Source organism: Canis lupus, chromosome 6, assembly GCF_011100685.1.
Source record: "Canis lupus familiaris isolate Mischka breed German Shepherd chromosome 6, alternate assembly UU_Cfam_GSD_1.0, whole genome shotgun sequence".
Taxonomy (NCBI): domain Eukaryota; kingdom Metazoa; phylum Chordata; class Mammalia; order Carnivora; family Canidae; genus Canis; species Canis lupus.
In genome coordinates, this window is record NC_049227.1 from 7,883,490 (window position 1) to 7,899,797 (window position 16,308).

Genomic DNA, 16,308 nt, shown 5'->3' on the forward strand with positions numbered 1-16,308 from the left:
GTCAGGGTACCTGAAAGGAGAGACGGGGTCCTTCTGCCTTTGGGGGTGGCTGTTTGGGGCCTGAAAGAAATGCTCTGTGAGCCTCACGGCTAGTGATCCACATCACCATCAAGCCACAGAGACAGGGCCAAGTTTGGGCAAGAGTGGATACTTCCCAAGTGGACATCACAACAGGACAATTCTGAAAACACATGCACGCTCTTTTAAGTCAGTGGTCTATGTGACCATGTACGTCAACATATAGTGTTTTCTGCCTCTTGCAACTGGTGGGAAATGTCTGTATATATACCCCATGGACCTCAGCACTGATTCCAACAGGGTTTCCCAGTGTGACATGGTTCTGCTCCTCCCAGGGGAGCTTGGGGCATTAGCTGGGGGCTCCCACTCCATCTGATGAGGTTTCTTTGGCATCTCCAGCCTGCGTGGGCTGCTTGCTGGCCAGCCGAGACTAAGCCAGGGTCTGGCTCATCCTGGAACCTCTGGTCCTCTGATAGGCAGGCTGGAGTCTAGAACATTCCCCACAGTGTGCCCCAGCTGGAGTCCCTACATGTGAGCAAATGAGGAGGAAGAATGGCCCAGCAGAGAGAGGACCACAGTGCTCTGCTCTTATTAGCTGCACCTGGGCACCAACGTCCTCATCTTTCCATGCCATTTCCAGTATATGATAGAAATCCCTCCTGCTGTAAATTGGTGAAAAACCAATCTACGCTATGGCTGTGATAAATACACATGATGCACACTCTCCCTTTCCTAATCAAAACCACTGCATATTGGGAAGAAAAGGGAGGAAACTCATTTTTCTGAAAGTTGGGAAAACCTATAAAGCTATCAATAAATGAAGGGGGGGCGGTGGGAATTTCTAGAAAAAACAACCATTTGCAGTAAGAACCTCTGATAGTTACTGAGCATCAGGAAAAGCACTAAATGCCTCCCCAGATCTCATGTAAGTCTACCACGATCCTAAGTGGTCATGATGTGAAGCCTCCCACTCAAGAAAAGGAGGGTTTTTCATAAACTGAAGTCCCTTGATCGCTTGTGTGAGGGCTCAGAGCTAAACCGTGGCACCAAAGGGTCTCAAGGCAGGTCTTTGGTATTTCATTGAAAAAAAGCCCGTCAAATGGGGCCTTTTAGGAGGAGGACATCTCACATTCACTTCTAGTTCCTCACTGGGCAACTGGCCATGGGGTTGCTGACCAAGCCAAGTGGGAAAAGGGGGCCACAAAAAGCCTTGGGTGGACTCCAACAAAACAAAATCAATCTATAAAAAACACAAAGAGGGGGTCTGACAAAATGAGATGTCAGAGGTCACCGGAGGGGGAAAAAGCAGCACCTTCTTTTCTGGGTGGTACTTAGGGCAACCCGGAGAGTTCATTCATTCACGGGTTCTCTCTCACCTGGAGTGTGGGGGCAAGGCCGCACCTTCTCTCACCTGGATCCCAGCCCACTATGTCCGACACCTCACTTTCAAGCAGGACAAAGCTGGCTGGATGTGTCCCAAAGGCTCACTGCTCCCTGCAGTCAAGGTCGGCTCCCTGCCTCCACTGGTTCTGTGTCCCCCAGCCTCCCAACCAACGAGGAAGGGGATCCTCAGGACCGCCTCTTGAAGTCTTGTCTCCAATGGTCTCAAAGTCAAAGGACATTCTAAAGATCTTCAGCCAGCAATTCTGGGGTGCAGTAAAGAGAGGTCCACTGGGAGGAAATGCCCCGAATCACCCAAGTGGTCAGCCTCTCGCTCCTAGCTCCTTCCTTACCCACACCCCCAAACCAAAACACACAGGTAAGGTTTTAGGTAGTGGCAGAATGATCTGCAGCTATTGCTGCAACATGGGGCCCACAACCTGTTTTCGCAACAAGCAAGCCAACGGGATCCTGGACGGTGAACACATCTGGATTCTAGGTGCCTCGAGATCCCTTTGTTCTTCCCTGACAGGAAGAGCCAGGCCACCTTGGCCCTCCCTGCCTGACTGATGGTTTTCTTTCATTCAGGCTGGGAAGATGCATCTGGAAGCCTTCGTGTACCAGCGGCCACTACTAAATGGCTTAGTGGCTGCGGCCCTTTGATCATGAGCTGGCTCTCTGACAGGTGTCGCCCGCAGGTAACACAACCACCCTTTTAAAAGGTGGATCCTATCACATGATGATCCAGGAAGGTTCTGAAAGACTCCTGGTTGGTCCCATCACAGGGCAACAAAATCATGTGTAGTTACTGTGCCTAGGAAAAGTTTTACTTCCCAACAGCTAAGTGTTATTACTATTATTATCTCTCTGTAATGATTCTGATGGGGACCCCACCTTGACTTTGTGACGTGGATGATGGTTAGAGCTAGTCCCAACAGTGTGGGGAAGGCAATTAAAGGCAGAGGGGGGAAAAGAAAAGAAGAAAAAAAGAAAAATAAAGACAAGACAAAGCCAAGCACAGAACATATCTTCCACTAACCTTGATTTTTTACTTCAGCAAATTCCTTGTTGTACTCTTCCAGAGTTTCCCTAAGCTTCTGGTTCTCTGTTTCAATGTCATGCAGACGCTGCACTTTGAGCTGGAGCTGCTGCCCGAGGTCCAGCGCGGGCACGGGATCTACGGGACAGGGACACGCAGGTCACCCCACTCTAAGCACAGAGTAGACACTTTTCACGGTCATGCAGAGGCTTGAAGCAGGCCAGCTGGGGTGCCCGGGAACTCAGCCTCCTGCTGGCCCCTGCAACGGGATGCTACCACTTGCCAACAGTCAGGGCACCTGTGACCTTGCCATCCCCTGTCCCTCCGCAGAGCCCTGGGCCCTATCCCACAGCTGGCTGGTCAGGGATGCTTCTGTGCGGCTACAAAGGATGAGTACGCAGACTCACCCTCCAGGGCCCCAGCCTATGGACACAACCTGCGCACAGCCAGAGGTACGTGGGGATTTGTCCACTGCTTCAGCATGGTGTGACACTTGGAACATTTCTCAGTCCTTGATCCGACCAACAGGAAGGGGATGCACATGGCAGTGGCAAGGGGAGGAGTCTCAGGGAAAGTCAACCACGCATGCAGCATGGACAGTGTGTGCGAAGGCGCCATAAGCCTCAAGTTTCCAATAATCCTTATGAAGTTGGAAGTTAACACCTGATCCTCGGAGTGTGTCTCACCATCACAAGACTCTGATGGATGTTTTCTCTTTTGGGCCTCACAGCAACTCTAGGAAGGGGATGTGACATGTATCAGGTGAAACACTGTCACATCTCTGTCACACAAGTATAGGCTAAAGCTCTGGGGAGTGTAGTGACTTGCCCTTGGTTTCTCAGCTAGTTAGCAGGCAGAGAGAACTTGAACCCAAAGTCTGTTAACTCCAAGTGACCAGTCTTCCAACAAGGAAGATCCCCTGATGGGGTGGAGGACGTCAATGCAGGCTTCATATGAGGTTACTTTATTTAGGACATGATGGTTCCCCATCACTGTCTTTCTTTCCCAGGGAAGGGTACTCCCGAGGAAGAATTGAGACTTAGCACATGGTGACCTGGCTTCTCACCTTTCTTGAGGCACAGCCTGGGCAGGGTCACACCGGGCCAGCAGGCCAGCCAGCTGGGAGGGAACCATAGCAATCTGCATCACAGCACAGACGGCAGGAGGCCACACCCAGGCTGGTCATGTGTGGGAGGTCCTGTGGCCTACTCAATGTACCATCTGTGATTAGACTGACTTACACAAAACTGTATTTTGACCCAAAATTTGAGACCTTAGACATGGAATTTACAATATTGACTCTCAGTCTCTGGTGTTATTGTTAATTCAGTGTGAAATGGAGAGACGTTAGATGCTCTTCTGGTGTCGATCTTATTTTTTCTTCTTCTGCCTAAAAGGCACTCATAGTCCACCTGCTGGGTACCCGTGGAGTACTTCTAGAATGCTCGGGCCCCATCAGAGTGGAATACTCGAGTCCACCGGGCTTAGGAAAGATTACTGAAGATATTTCTGGTATGGACGCCAGTATCACTTGTGAGGTGGCTGCAAAGATTTAGTCTCTACTTGAGGAATGCTAAACACCAAGCCCAGTGGATCAACAGGGGTATATATTCAAGAGCTCACTTAATTTTCAAATACCGGAGTCATTAATTTTTCAGACCACCCTCAGTTTCTGGAAGTGAGGGGAGATCTCCCATGCCTTAGTCAGCCAGTCCGCCAGGAGCCAGGAACTCTGTGCGATGCCAACGTCTCTACAGAGTTTACAAAAGGCAGGCGCTGGGATATATCCAGTGCAACCAATGGACCTGCGCGTGGGGCTTAACACAACACTGCCCGTCACATGACAGCCCTGGCCGCTGGGCATTTATTCTGGGTGTATACACAGTTTATGACTACACCGCTTTCTCATTTGTGGCTTTTCATTATTATTTTAATCAGCATTAAAATATTTATATTAAATTAGATTTCAAAAGCTATTTTGGGGAGACGATTCCTTGTAAGTAGGGGTAGTAATAACACCAGAGACCGAATTTCTCAGAACATTCCAGGTGTGGGGTTTTCGTCCTGTTTTTTTTTTTTTTTTTTTCATTTCAAAACTCTTTCCAGGGTGCCTACCTTCCCCTTTCCAACTCCACCTTCTTTACCCTTGTCCCTGTGGCCTCACACTGGACAACCAGCCTGAGGGAAACAAACAGTATGCCCAGGGCCTCCTTCACCTGGAACTTCCATCAAAACTTGACACCGAGGTTAGGGAAGCATCAAGGAGAAGGAGAACCACTGTACTTGGATAAAATTCTATTAACATTCACGCATGTGGGCTTTCTGGTGTGACTGCCAGTACAGATGATATTTTTAAAGAGCTAAGCTAGTGTACTGCCCTCTCCATCCCTAAAATTTCTGTCGACAACTTTTCTATTCCATTCCTTTTAAAAGGCCAGGACCCACAGCAGACCTGTGTCTGCTTTGAATAAAAAAATTGCTTCCCTCGTTGGATTCAGCCAGGAACTCAGTGACATATAAAAATAACATGCACATTATCAAGTGAATGGTAACTAGACCTTTAGACAAAATTTCAAAGCGTTACATTGTAAATGAAAATTCTGGCAATCTCATAATTATTCATTAGGCATGTATATTTAATTTAACACTATTAAAGGTTAATGCCTAAGTAGCAAAACTGGTCACAGAATAAAGAATGAACTGAATGTTCAAACATCTCTGTGCATTAAACTTCAAACTTTACTGCAGTACAGTTGAATGACTAGACGCCTACAGCATTTGAATATTGTTTTGGATTATGTAAAAGGCATTGCTAAAGTACCTCTTAGGCTTAATTTTTATTACTTGTATTAAAGGAACAGCTAATTACCACATGACAATATAATGACTCTAGCATGTTTGGGCCAGAGACCAAAACAATGACTCTCAGCCCACCAAACTCCAACATGCCTGTGAATCTAGGGGAAATCATGGCCTTTTGTCTCGTTAATGACTCTCGATGCCCTTAAACCCCACACAAGTATTGCGGGGTCTCATTCTGAATGTCACAAGCCTCTGACCTCGGCAGTTCAATTAGGGAACCACCTAGGGGAGGCCAGGGCACACACCTGTGCAAGGAACAGGAACACACGAAATCCTGCAAACCTGTCTCCCTTGCCTCCTCCAAGTCAACATGCTTTATTATCAGTTTCATCCACCCAACGTGACAAACTTGCAAAGTGTTTTACAATCATCTGATAGTTAATTCCTAAAACACTCTTTGAGGCATTATATAGCGCTCATTACGCAACACAAGCCTCGGAACATAATTACAACAAACAACAACAATACCATCACCTGTATTTATCCGGCACCTTCTCCTAAGTACATGTAACATGACCTCATTAATTCTAGCCGTCACAGAGGTCAGGGGAGGGGGTCCTGGCATCCCACCCAGGGACAGGGGGATGAGAGTCATCGGCGAGGCACACAGGCACACGCTATTCTAATTAAGATTTCTGCTTCCTGAACCAGCAGCCAACTAAATAATACCATCTCTTCAAATACTAATTTAAGAAGTATTTGCTATGCATCTCTCTGCTCGGGCAAGGCCTGGGTCCACTGGGAAGGACAATCGGCAGAATTAGCCAGGACCAGACTCATAGTAGAGATAAGCCAAGTTCACAGATGACCAAGAGAAAGCAAGGAGGGCCACAGTGAAGATAGGATAGGAAGAAGCCCACTCCCAGATGGAAACAATTGGCAAAGGTAAACTTTTTTTTTTTTCTTTTTTTAAGAGGAGACAGAATTTAGGCCCATAGAGACTGTGGGGGCAATCAATCCTTGTGGAAGACGCAGCAAGTCGGAGAACAGGATGCACGGAAGTGCCAGGCAAGGCCAAGAGAGCACATCAATCTAACTGCCATCGCCTATGTACGCTGTATGACGTCAGGACTGTTTTAGGTGCTTGGGGTGGGGGACATTGAGGGTGAAAAGACAGAAATCCATGCTCTCAAAGGCTTGACATTTTACTGAAATGAAGGAAACCGATAAAAAAGCAAAACTAAACAAAATACTTTAAAGTACTGCCAAGCAGCAGTAAGAGAGGAAACAGGGTGTGGGAACGGGGAATGAGCCCTGGAGACAGATGGACAGGGAGGACCTCTTGGAAGAGGTGGCCCTGAGATTAAGATCTGGGTGGCAAAGAGGACAGACTCTGAAGCTCTTGACAGAGGGAAGAGCAGTGCAAAGGCCCAGAGGTGGGTGTGAATGTGGCATACTCTAGGCACAGAGAAAAAGCCAGGAAGGCTGCAATGAAGGTAAGAGAGAACCATAAGCAACACAACATCAGTGACTGAGGTGAGGCCTGTGCTTAAGAATCTAAAGAATATGAACAAAGTTAAGGAGAGATGTAGAAGACATCAAGAAGAATCAAAGTGAATTCCGGATCTGAAAATACCACATCTGAAGTGCTCTGCTGGTATGCTAAGCAGCGCATCAGTCTCATAAAAATACATTTGAGTCAAGTTTGTATTCAGCTCTACTCCTGGTAGGAAAACCCACAGAGAAGAGGACCCTTGCAAGGGCCATTGTGCCTCGAGAAGCAAGCAAGTTGCAGTACTTGAACCAAAAAAAGGTTTGTTGGTTTAGTGGCAAAGTATTTAAGAGTTTTAAGCTTAAAGATGAGTTGCGCAATTTTCTTTTGAAAAGTTAAATGTTCCAAATTAGCTGCCCTGTTCTCTGATGGCAGATGGCTATCAGTAATATGCTGCTTGGCAGACATTTTTGAAAAAAGAAACACACATATCTATGTCTTTGAAGTAGACGTGATGTTTTAATACTGGGTGGGGGGAAAAAACCACTTCTTGAAAGAAACTCAGGCTATAGTGATAGCAGTTTGAAAGCAGACATTTGGAAACATTCCCATCAACATCTAAACGTATGGGCAGGGACCCTGGGTGGTTCAGTGGTTGAGCATCTGCCTTTGGCTCAGGCCGTGATCTGGGGATCCTGGATGGAGTCCCGCAACAGACTCCGGAGGGAACCTGCTTCTCCCTCTGCCTATCTCTGTCTCTAAATAAATAAATAAACTTATGGGCAAAAACAATGTCCTTTACAAAAATGTCTCAATCACTAAAAATTACTGTAAAATTCCAAAGAAACAGGATAATTGGGGGTGGGGTTGGGGAATAATAAAAAGAGAACCAGAAATGACAAGAGATAATGGGATTTAGTTGACAAAGACTAAATAGCTATTATAAGCCTGTTGGAGGACTTAAAGAAAAATATGAACACAATGAGAAGAGAAATGGAAGATACAAAGAAGAATCAAGTGGAACTCTAAAGCTTGAAATACAATGTTTGAAATGAAAAAAAAAAAAAAATTCCCTAGACTGGCTTAACATCAGATTAGACCTTACAAAAGGAAAAAGATCAGTGAATTCAAAGACACTTCACAGAAACTGTCTGAATAGATAAAAAGTTACTCAAATCTCAGCAACCTGTGGAATGGTACCAGGTGATGAAAAGGGCAAGGGGTACATTTGAGGAAACAGTAGTGAAATATTACAAATTTGGTAAAAGCTATCAACCTAAAACTCCAAGAAACTCAACAAACTACCAACAAGATAAACACAGAACACCAATAAACACGATCAAATTGTTGAAGAATAAAAAGGCAATCTTAAAAGCTAAAGAAAAGAAGCCTTGTTCTATACAGAAGGAGAAAGATAAGACTAATTGGAGACCTCCTGTTGGAAATAAAGCAGGTCAGGGGTGCCTGGGAGGCTTAGTCAGTTGAGTATCTGACTCCTGATTTTGGCTCAGGTCCTGGGATCGGGCCCTGTGTTGGGCTCCCTGCTCAGCAGGGAGTCTGCTTGAGATTCTCTCCCTCTTCCTCTGCCCCTACCCCTGCTCATACTCTCTCTCTCTCTCTCTCTGATAAAGAAATAACTCTTAAAAAAATAAAGAAAGCAGGTCAGTCCTGAGAGAGAAAGAAAAACAAACAAAAATCCTCAACAGTTTTATACCCAACAAAAATACCTCAAAAATGAGGCTGACGTTGGTTTTGCTTCCTTCAGGTGAACAAAAGCTGGCAAAATTCACTGCCAGTGTACCTATGCTATAAGAAATTTTAAAGTAAATGTTAGAGATTGAAAGAAAATGGTCCAGATAGAAACCTGGATGGGAATGGAAGAATAATCAATACTGGAAAGGGTATACATATGGGTAAAAATAAAATAATATTTTTCTCATTTTTAATCTCCTTAACAGGTAACTGATGTTAAATGTTTAACATTTAAAATGTTAAATGTTAAAATGTTAAAAAAAAGATTTTATTTATTTATTCATGAGAGACAGAGAGAGGCAGAGACACAGGCAGAGGGACAAGCAGGCTCTCCATGGGGAGCCTGATATGGGACTCGATCCCAGGACCCTGGGATCACACCGAGCCAAAGGAAGATGCTTAATCACTGAGCCACCCAGGTGCCCGATAACTGACTAAAAACAAAAACAGTAGTGCTCACATCAGCAGCACATATACTACAGCTGGAATGGTACAGGGAAGATTAGCATGGTCCCTGCACAAGGATGATGTGCAAATTTGTGGACTGTTTCATATTTTTTTAAGGTGAAAGAAAAAAAACAAAAATAGTAACAATGTATTTACTGTAGGGTTATAACACACCTAGAAGTGTAAGAAGTAAACAAAATCTTTTTTAAAAATAGATTTTATTTATTTATTCATGAGAGACAGAGAGAGAGAGAGAGAGAGGCAGAGGGAGAAGCAGGCTACATGCAGGGAGCCTGACATGGGACTTGATCCTGGGTCTCCAGGATCATGCCCTGGGCTTAAGGCAGCGCTAAACCACTGGGCCACCCAGGCTGCCCAATAAACAAAATATTAAAAAAAAAAAAAATATATATATATATATATATATATAGATATATATATATAGATAGATAGATATTTATATATATATATAAATAAAAGAAAGCTGGAGCGCCTAAATCAAAATCAGACAAAGGAAACTCTAGGACATGAAATATTACTAGGGATAAAGAAAATCATTGTATAAACTTAACCAAATCATTGAGGTGCCTGGGTGTCTCAGTTAGTTAAGCATTTGACTTCAGCTCAGGTCATGATCTCAGGGTTCTGGGCAGGGAGTCTGCTTCTTTCTTTTCCTCTCCCTCTGCCTACCGTGCTCATGTGTGTGCATGATCTCTCTTTCAAATAAATAAATGAAATCTTAAAAAAAAAAAAAAAAAAAAAAAAGAACCAAATCACTGACAAGCTATAACAATCCTAAAGATACATATACCCCAAAACAAAGCTTCAAAACATGAATCAAAAACTGAAAGAACTAAAAGGAAAAAAAAAGTCTACAATAATAAAGACTTCAAAACTGTTCTCACTAATAGGACAACTAGATATAAAATTAGTGTGGATACAAAAGACTTGAACAACACTATCAACCAAATTGACCTGATTGCCATCTATAGAACACTCCACTCAACAACTACAGAACATGCATTCTCTTCAAGTGCACATAGACACTCATAAAGATAGAACATATGAGACCATAAAACAAATCTCGATAAATGTAAAGGAACAGAAATCATACAATGCATTTCCTGCAAATACAACAATAAATCAATGACATAGCCCCCCCACCCCTACGTTAAGAAGCTTGAAAAAGAAGAGAGAATAAAACTCAAAGCAAGCATAGTTAGTAAATATAAGAACAGAGAGTAATAAAACCTAAATGGCAGTGCTGGGGGTGGCACAGATAAGGCAAGCAAAAGCTGTTTCTTAAAAAAATAATCATCAAAATAGACAAGCCTCTAACCAGAATGATCAAGAAGAAAAAAGAATCCACAAATTCTAAGATTCAGGAATGAAAAAGGAGGTATCACTACACATATATCCTACAGATATTTGAAAGATAACAAAATATTATGAACAACACTACACCAATAAATTGGATAATTTATATGAAATGGGTCATTCCTTGAAAAACTACCAAAACTGACTCAAGAAGAAAAAAAATCTTAATAGTCTTATAAATGTTAAAGAACTTAAATGTGTAATGAAAAACTTTGCACCAAAGAAAATGTCAAGCCCAGATGGCTTCACTGGTGAACTAGAGAAGTTTTAGAGAAGAATAATAGATATCTTACACACAATAATAGATATGGTGTAATATAACATTGATATTATAGATATCTTAAACCAACTCTTTCAGCAAATAGAGAAAGAGGCAGCACTTCTCAACTCATTTATAAGACCAGGACTATCTTGATACCAAAACTCAATAAGTACATTAAAAGGGGGAAAAAAAACTCAAACAAACAAAAGACTACAGTTCTATATTCCTTATGAACTTAAATGTGAAAGTGCTTAATAAAATATTAGCAAAATGAATCCAGTGAATTCTAAAAAGCACAATACATCATAATCAAGTTAAGATTTATCCTAGGAATACAAGGCTGTATTAAAATTACACAATCAATCAAACAATTTCACTGTACTAAGAGAACAAAGGAGAAAAATTGTATGACCATCTCAATAGATGTAGGAAAAAAAACTGACAGAATTTAGTATCTATTTATGACAAAAACTCTTGGCAAACTAGGAATAGTAGGGCATTTTCTCAACCTCATAAAGACTGTCTACTGGGCAGCCTGGGTGGCTCAGTGATTTAGCACCACCTTCGGCCCAGGGCCTGATCCTGGAGACTCGGGATCCAGTCCCACGTCAGGCTCCCTGCATGGAGCCTGCTTCTCCCTCTGCCTGTGTCTCTGCCTCTCTCTCTCTCTCTCTCTCTCTCATGAATAAATAAATAAAATCTTAAAAAAAAAAAAAAGACTGCCTACTAAAAACCCCACAGCTAACATTCTTAACAGTGAAAGATTGAATGCTTTTCCTCAAAATTGGGACCAATGCAAGATGTCTGCTTTCACCACTTCTATTCACTGTTATACCTGATGTCCTAGCCAGTGCAAAACAAAACAAAAACAACCAAGAAAAACAAATATTTGACATTACAGGTTGGAAATAAATGTGGATACAGGAAACTTCAATAACATTATCAACCAATCTGACGTAACTGGTATTTACGGAACATTCCATCCGACATCTACAAAGTACACAATCCCTTCAAGAGCACAAGGAACATTCAAGATAGGCTATCCTAAGGAATCTACAGAAAAACTTTGAGAATAATAAGTGATTTTGAAAAGGATACAAATATAGTATTATATAAAAATTAACTGCATCTCTATATAAATGTGACAGATGGAAAAGAAAATTATAAAGAAAATACTATTTACTATAGCATCCAAAAACATAACCTACTTGAGGATATACTGGATAAAATATGTGCCAGGCTTGTATGTTGAAAACTATAAAATATTGCTGAGGGAAGTTACAAAAAACCTAAATAAATATACCATGTTTGAATTGAAAGATTCAAGAGTGTTGTCAATTTTCCTCAGATTATCTACAGAGGAACCTTGATTAAAATCCTAGGAGACATGTTTATAAAAACTGACGAGTTAAATCTACAATATATATTGAAATTCAACTAGCTAAAAACAATTTTGAAAAAGATCAAAGATAAACGATTTATATTACCTAATTTTAAGACTGTCACCAAGATGTGTGACATTAACAGAAGGATAGACACAAACACTTGACGGATGAGCACTGGGTGTTATGCTATATGTTGGCAAATCAAACTCCAATAAAAAAATATACACACACAAAAAAGGATAGACACCCAGACTGATGAAATAAAATAGATGATCCCTTTTATTAAAAAAAAGAGGATCTAGAACAAAAAAATCTCACATAATGTCCATTAATTTTCAATGAAACTCGACACTAACCTCATATCATATATCAAAATTAACTCAAAATGTATTATAGGCCTAGAGGTAAAAGATAAAAATTATACAACTTCACTCAAAAAATATAAGAGAAAAATTATAACTTAAGCAGCAATTTCTTAATACACAAAAAGCAAAAAACATAGTAATTATAGTAACTTGAGACTTTATTAAAATAAAAACTTATCCTCATCTGGGGAGAAAACATTTGGAATGTATGTATTTGACAAAGGACTTGTATCTAGAATATATACAAACTCACAACTCAGAAGTTATACAACCACCATCTATTGTTTCAATGGGCAAAAGATTTTAAACCCCTTATAAGTAAAGATCTAAGAATGATTAAAAGAAGGCACATGACGAAAAGAGCATCATCAGTCATCAGGAAAATGTAAACTAATATCACAACAAAATACTATACACTCACTATAGTGTCTAATGTTGAAGAGCCTGCCAATACCAACGGATGGAGAGGACGTGGAGTAACTGGAACTCCCACTGGTTTCTTACTGGGGGATAAAATGATAGAATTGCTTTGAAAAAACAGCCTTGTAGTTTCATATCAAGCTAACCATGTGCCTACCCTCTATGTCTCAACAGTTCCAGTCCTGGGTATTTAAATCGTATGTCCACATCATTATGAATGAATGAATTCATCGTTATGAATTCACCGCTCACAAATGCTTTTATAGCAGGTTAATCACAATAGCCTTACGTTGGAAACAACACAAATGTCCATCATAAATAAGCCCATTGTTATATTCTATATGGTGGAATCCCATTCCACAATGAGAAGGAAAGGACTCTGATACAGATGAACGACAAAGACAAATCCCCACACACCATGCTGAGGGGAGGAAGCCAGAACAGAAGAAAGTACATAGCCAGTGACTCCATTTATGTGAAAGATCAGAAATGGCAGATCTAATCGAAAGCCACAGAAAACAGATCAGTGATTGCTGGGGTCTGGGATCATCAGGGAACTTTTGAGGCAATGGAAATGTTCCATATCCTGATTGTGAGGGTGGTCACACTACCAAATTGTACACTTAAGATGGGTGCATTTTATTGGATGCAAATCATGCCTCTATCAAGTTGACATTAAAATGTGATTTTTTTTTCTTGAGAGCAGAAAGTTTTTTGTACTGCTGATACAATATAAATTTGAAGTCACTTTTATTCTTCATCACATCTTTTTAATAATGTGATTTATAATGTATTTAATGCGTTTCTGTAATTACACATGCATATCATTTAAATAAGTCAATACGTAAGCATATGCTGGGGGTATGAATTCAAGACTTGGGGTACAAGAACAAGAGTAGTCTGGAAACCACTGACTTGGACCCATCCAGCTGCCATGCAAAGGACAGACAGGAGAAGGGAGATGAAAGGGGGTGAGCCCGGTTAGGCGAGAGGTCATGGTGGCCTCGGTGAGGCTGGTGGTAGCATTTGGGAGGATAACATGAATCAGAAGATACTTAGGGAGAGAATATAAATGCAGAAAAGAAAAAGGCTAAGCAGAGTCTGGGATCTGCCCACATTCAGAGTCCCACAAGGAAGAGGCTGCTGTGCCGTTGGGGAAGGAGGAGTATAGCAGTGGGTGAGGAGGGATCAGCAGGCATAACTGATTCTGGGAGTTTTGCTGTCATGGGAAGTAGAGAGCTGGCCTGTGGCTGGAACATGTCACCCTCCTCAGATCACATGTACTTTCTCAGCCAAGTGCGAGGCACGTGGAGATCAGGATGGAAAGAAGGAATGAAACTGAACATGGATGAAGAAAAGGAGGATAAGGTTGGGGCCAGTCTGTGCTCTTTAGACTTTGTGTAAACTGCCACACTCTGGTCTTCATTCCTCTTGTTTTGGATTCTCTGGGCCACCATAAAGGAAGTGCTGGCACGCTCTGATAAAACTCGACACTCTTGGCGAGGGACATTCTAGAAGGAAGAGGATGCCGCTGGACTTCATGGAGAGTACAGGCTGGGGCCGAGGTGTGCTGGGGAGGGTGTGGACAAGCGAGTGGTGAGCTGCCTCTCCATATGCAGGACAAGGACTGGAAAGAATGACCTCGCTAAACCAAGCCCGCGTCTGTGCAGAGAGCTCTGCGGGTGGTGGGGCTGTCCCTGCCTTTGGAGAGGGAAAGTGGCCCCTGTGAGTGCCATCCCTGCGATGACATCACAGGGAGGCAGACGCTACTTTTCGCCGGGGCACTCTAGGCTAATGTAATCATTCGATTACATAATTAACCCAGCTGTCTCATTAAGAAAATCAACTGGAATTCAGGGCATAATTAGTCATACAGCAATTAGCATGCTGATGAGCAACTGATGAAAAGCTGTCTAGATATCAAGTATGCCAGGACCACCCTGGTTACGGCAGAGGGGGGAAGAGGCGACACACCTCCCCATGCAAGCAAACCCAGGATTCCCAAGTCCCGGCTGGCGAGTTCCCAAGCTGTGTCGAGGGACTGAGAAATGGATGGGCAGGGAGAGCCCAAAGGAGAGGCAGCACATGAAAGTGGTGGCCAGCACCCAGACGCCCATCTTGTCACGTCTGTCTATTTTTAAAATGTAGCTAATTGCCCAGCCAGCAAACCTTTGGTTGTAAAATGAAGAGGCTCATCAGGCCCCAAATTTGAAGCTGATCAATGAGTGTTAGAGGAGCTACCTCCCTACCTGGTTTACAGCTTCCTCAGCATGGGGCAGAGCATCACCGTCCCTGATCCCTAGTCCCCAGGCTGCTGTGGGAACAGCTAGGGCCCTGCAACCAGTTGAAAGACAAGAGGGTATGTGCAACCACAACCTTCATATCTCAGCCCCAGTTCCTCTTCTGTCCCATTAGGGTGCTGGCGGCTGCTTCTTGTGTGTGAATGAAAATGTTTTATGAAGGCAAACTGAAAATGTGCAAAGGGGATCCTGAGGTTACAGAGTTCTCTCTCTCAGAGGGGCCTGGGCACTGGCTTGGCTGTCAATACCAGGAGATCTAGAATACATGGACTGGAGCAGCCTCACAGGATCAGGCTGGGGTGACCACATCCCTACAGTCTTAAAAAATGCCACCAAGGAGCACAAGCCCTGGTACAAGAAGCAAGGGGTCTTTCTAACTAAATCCTAAGATTTCATTTCTTTTTTCCAGGAGTCTTGCTGTTGGGAACCTTGAGTTGGGGACAGGCTGGGAAGGAGGGACCAGATTATTATTGTCTTCCTATGGAGGAGCATTAAAAAGCAGTTCTCAAAAATGATGACGTTCTACTTTATTTCTGGATCCTCAAATGCTAGGCGGCTGGGGATATTTACTAGGGCAGGTTTTCCTGAATGCAAATTAAAACCTCCCAGAGGAGCACCTTGGAGCAGGGGTATTTTTGAGTGGGTTCTGAAAATGGAGCGGCCTCTCTTCGGGTAGCTTTCTTTCAAGACTTCTGCAAACTAACACCTCTACTTACACCTGCAGGCTGGTTATTCCACGGAAATAAAGCGAGAGCGGGCGGTCATGAAACATGAAGTTCTAGCAGTGTTTCATGAGTCAATGAATATTTTATATCACTGGTAATGTGCTTCCTCAGATTTAAATCTTAAAATAAACCCTTCCAGGCACTGCCTTTGTGTTTGAAGGTTTTCTATCTGTAGGACCTAAACCACATCTTAGCGAGGAGGGCCACAGACAGAGACAAGAAGGCGATGGGAGCTTGCAGAGAGGCTTTTCTGATGAATCTATACCAAAGCAGAGAGGCTGTAGCACCTGATGCACAGGTGGGAGCTCCACCCACTTTGTCTCTTTTTCTCCTTTTGAAACTTCAAAAAAATACCATTATCAAGATGCTTCTGAGACAGGAAAGTCATAGCTGTGTTTTACACAAATTGTTAAGGGTCTCAAAAACACTCAACTGACTAATGCTTACATTCTTATCTGTAATCCACCAGTAAGGGCTATTTAGAAACTAAGATCGTGATTATTTTCCTGATTTATGCTCCCCCCTCCAATTGTACAGATAAATA

At 42.7% G+C, this 16,308-nt stretch overlaps 1 protein-coding gene and 1 non-coding gene across 7 annotated transcripts in view; one reads left to right on the plus strand and one right to left on the minus strand.

Annotated features, from left to right (window-relative positions):
• CUX1 (cut like homeobox 1) overlaps positions 1-16,308 on the minus strand; it is a 364,561-nt gene that overhangs the window by 147,697 nt on the left and 200,556 nt on the right. For all 6 annotated transcript variants that reach the window (XM_038539191.1, XM_038539190.1, XM_038539189.1 and 3 more), the window contains one exon: positions 2,438-2,575. In XM_038539191.1, the coding sequence (XP_038395119.1) occupies positions 2,438-2,575 (138 nt within the window). The remainder of the gene's footprint in view (positions 1-2,437; positions 2,576-16,308) is intronic.
• On the plus strand, positions 8,936-9,042 carry LOC119872462. The gene has a single exon (XR_005361535.1). It is a non-coding gene; the product is annotated as a U6 spliceosomal RNA (small nuclear RNA).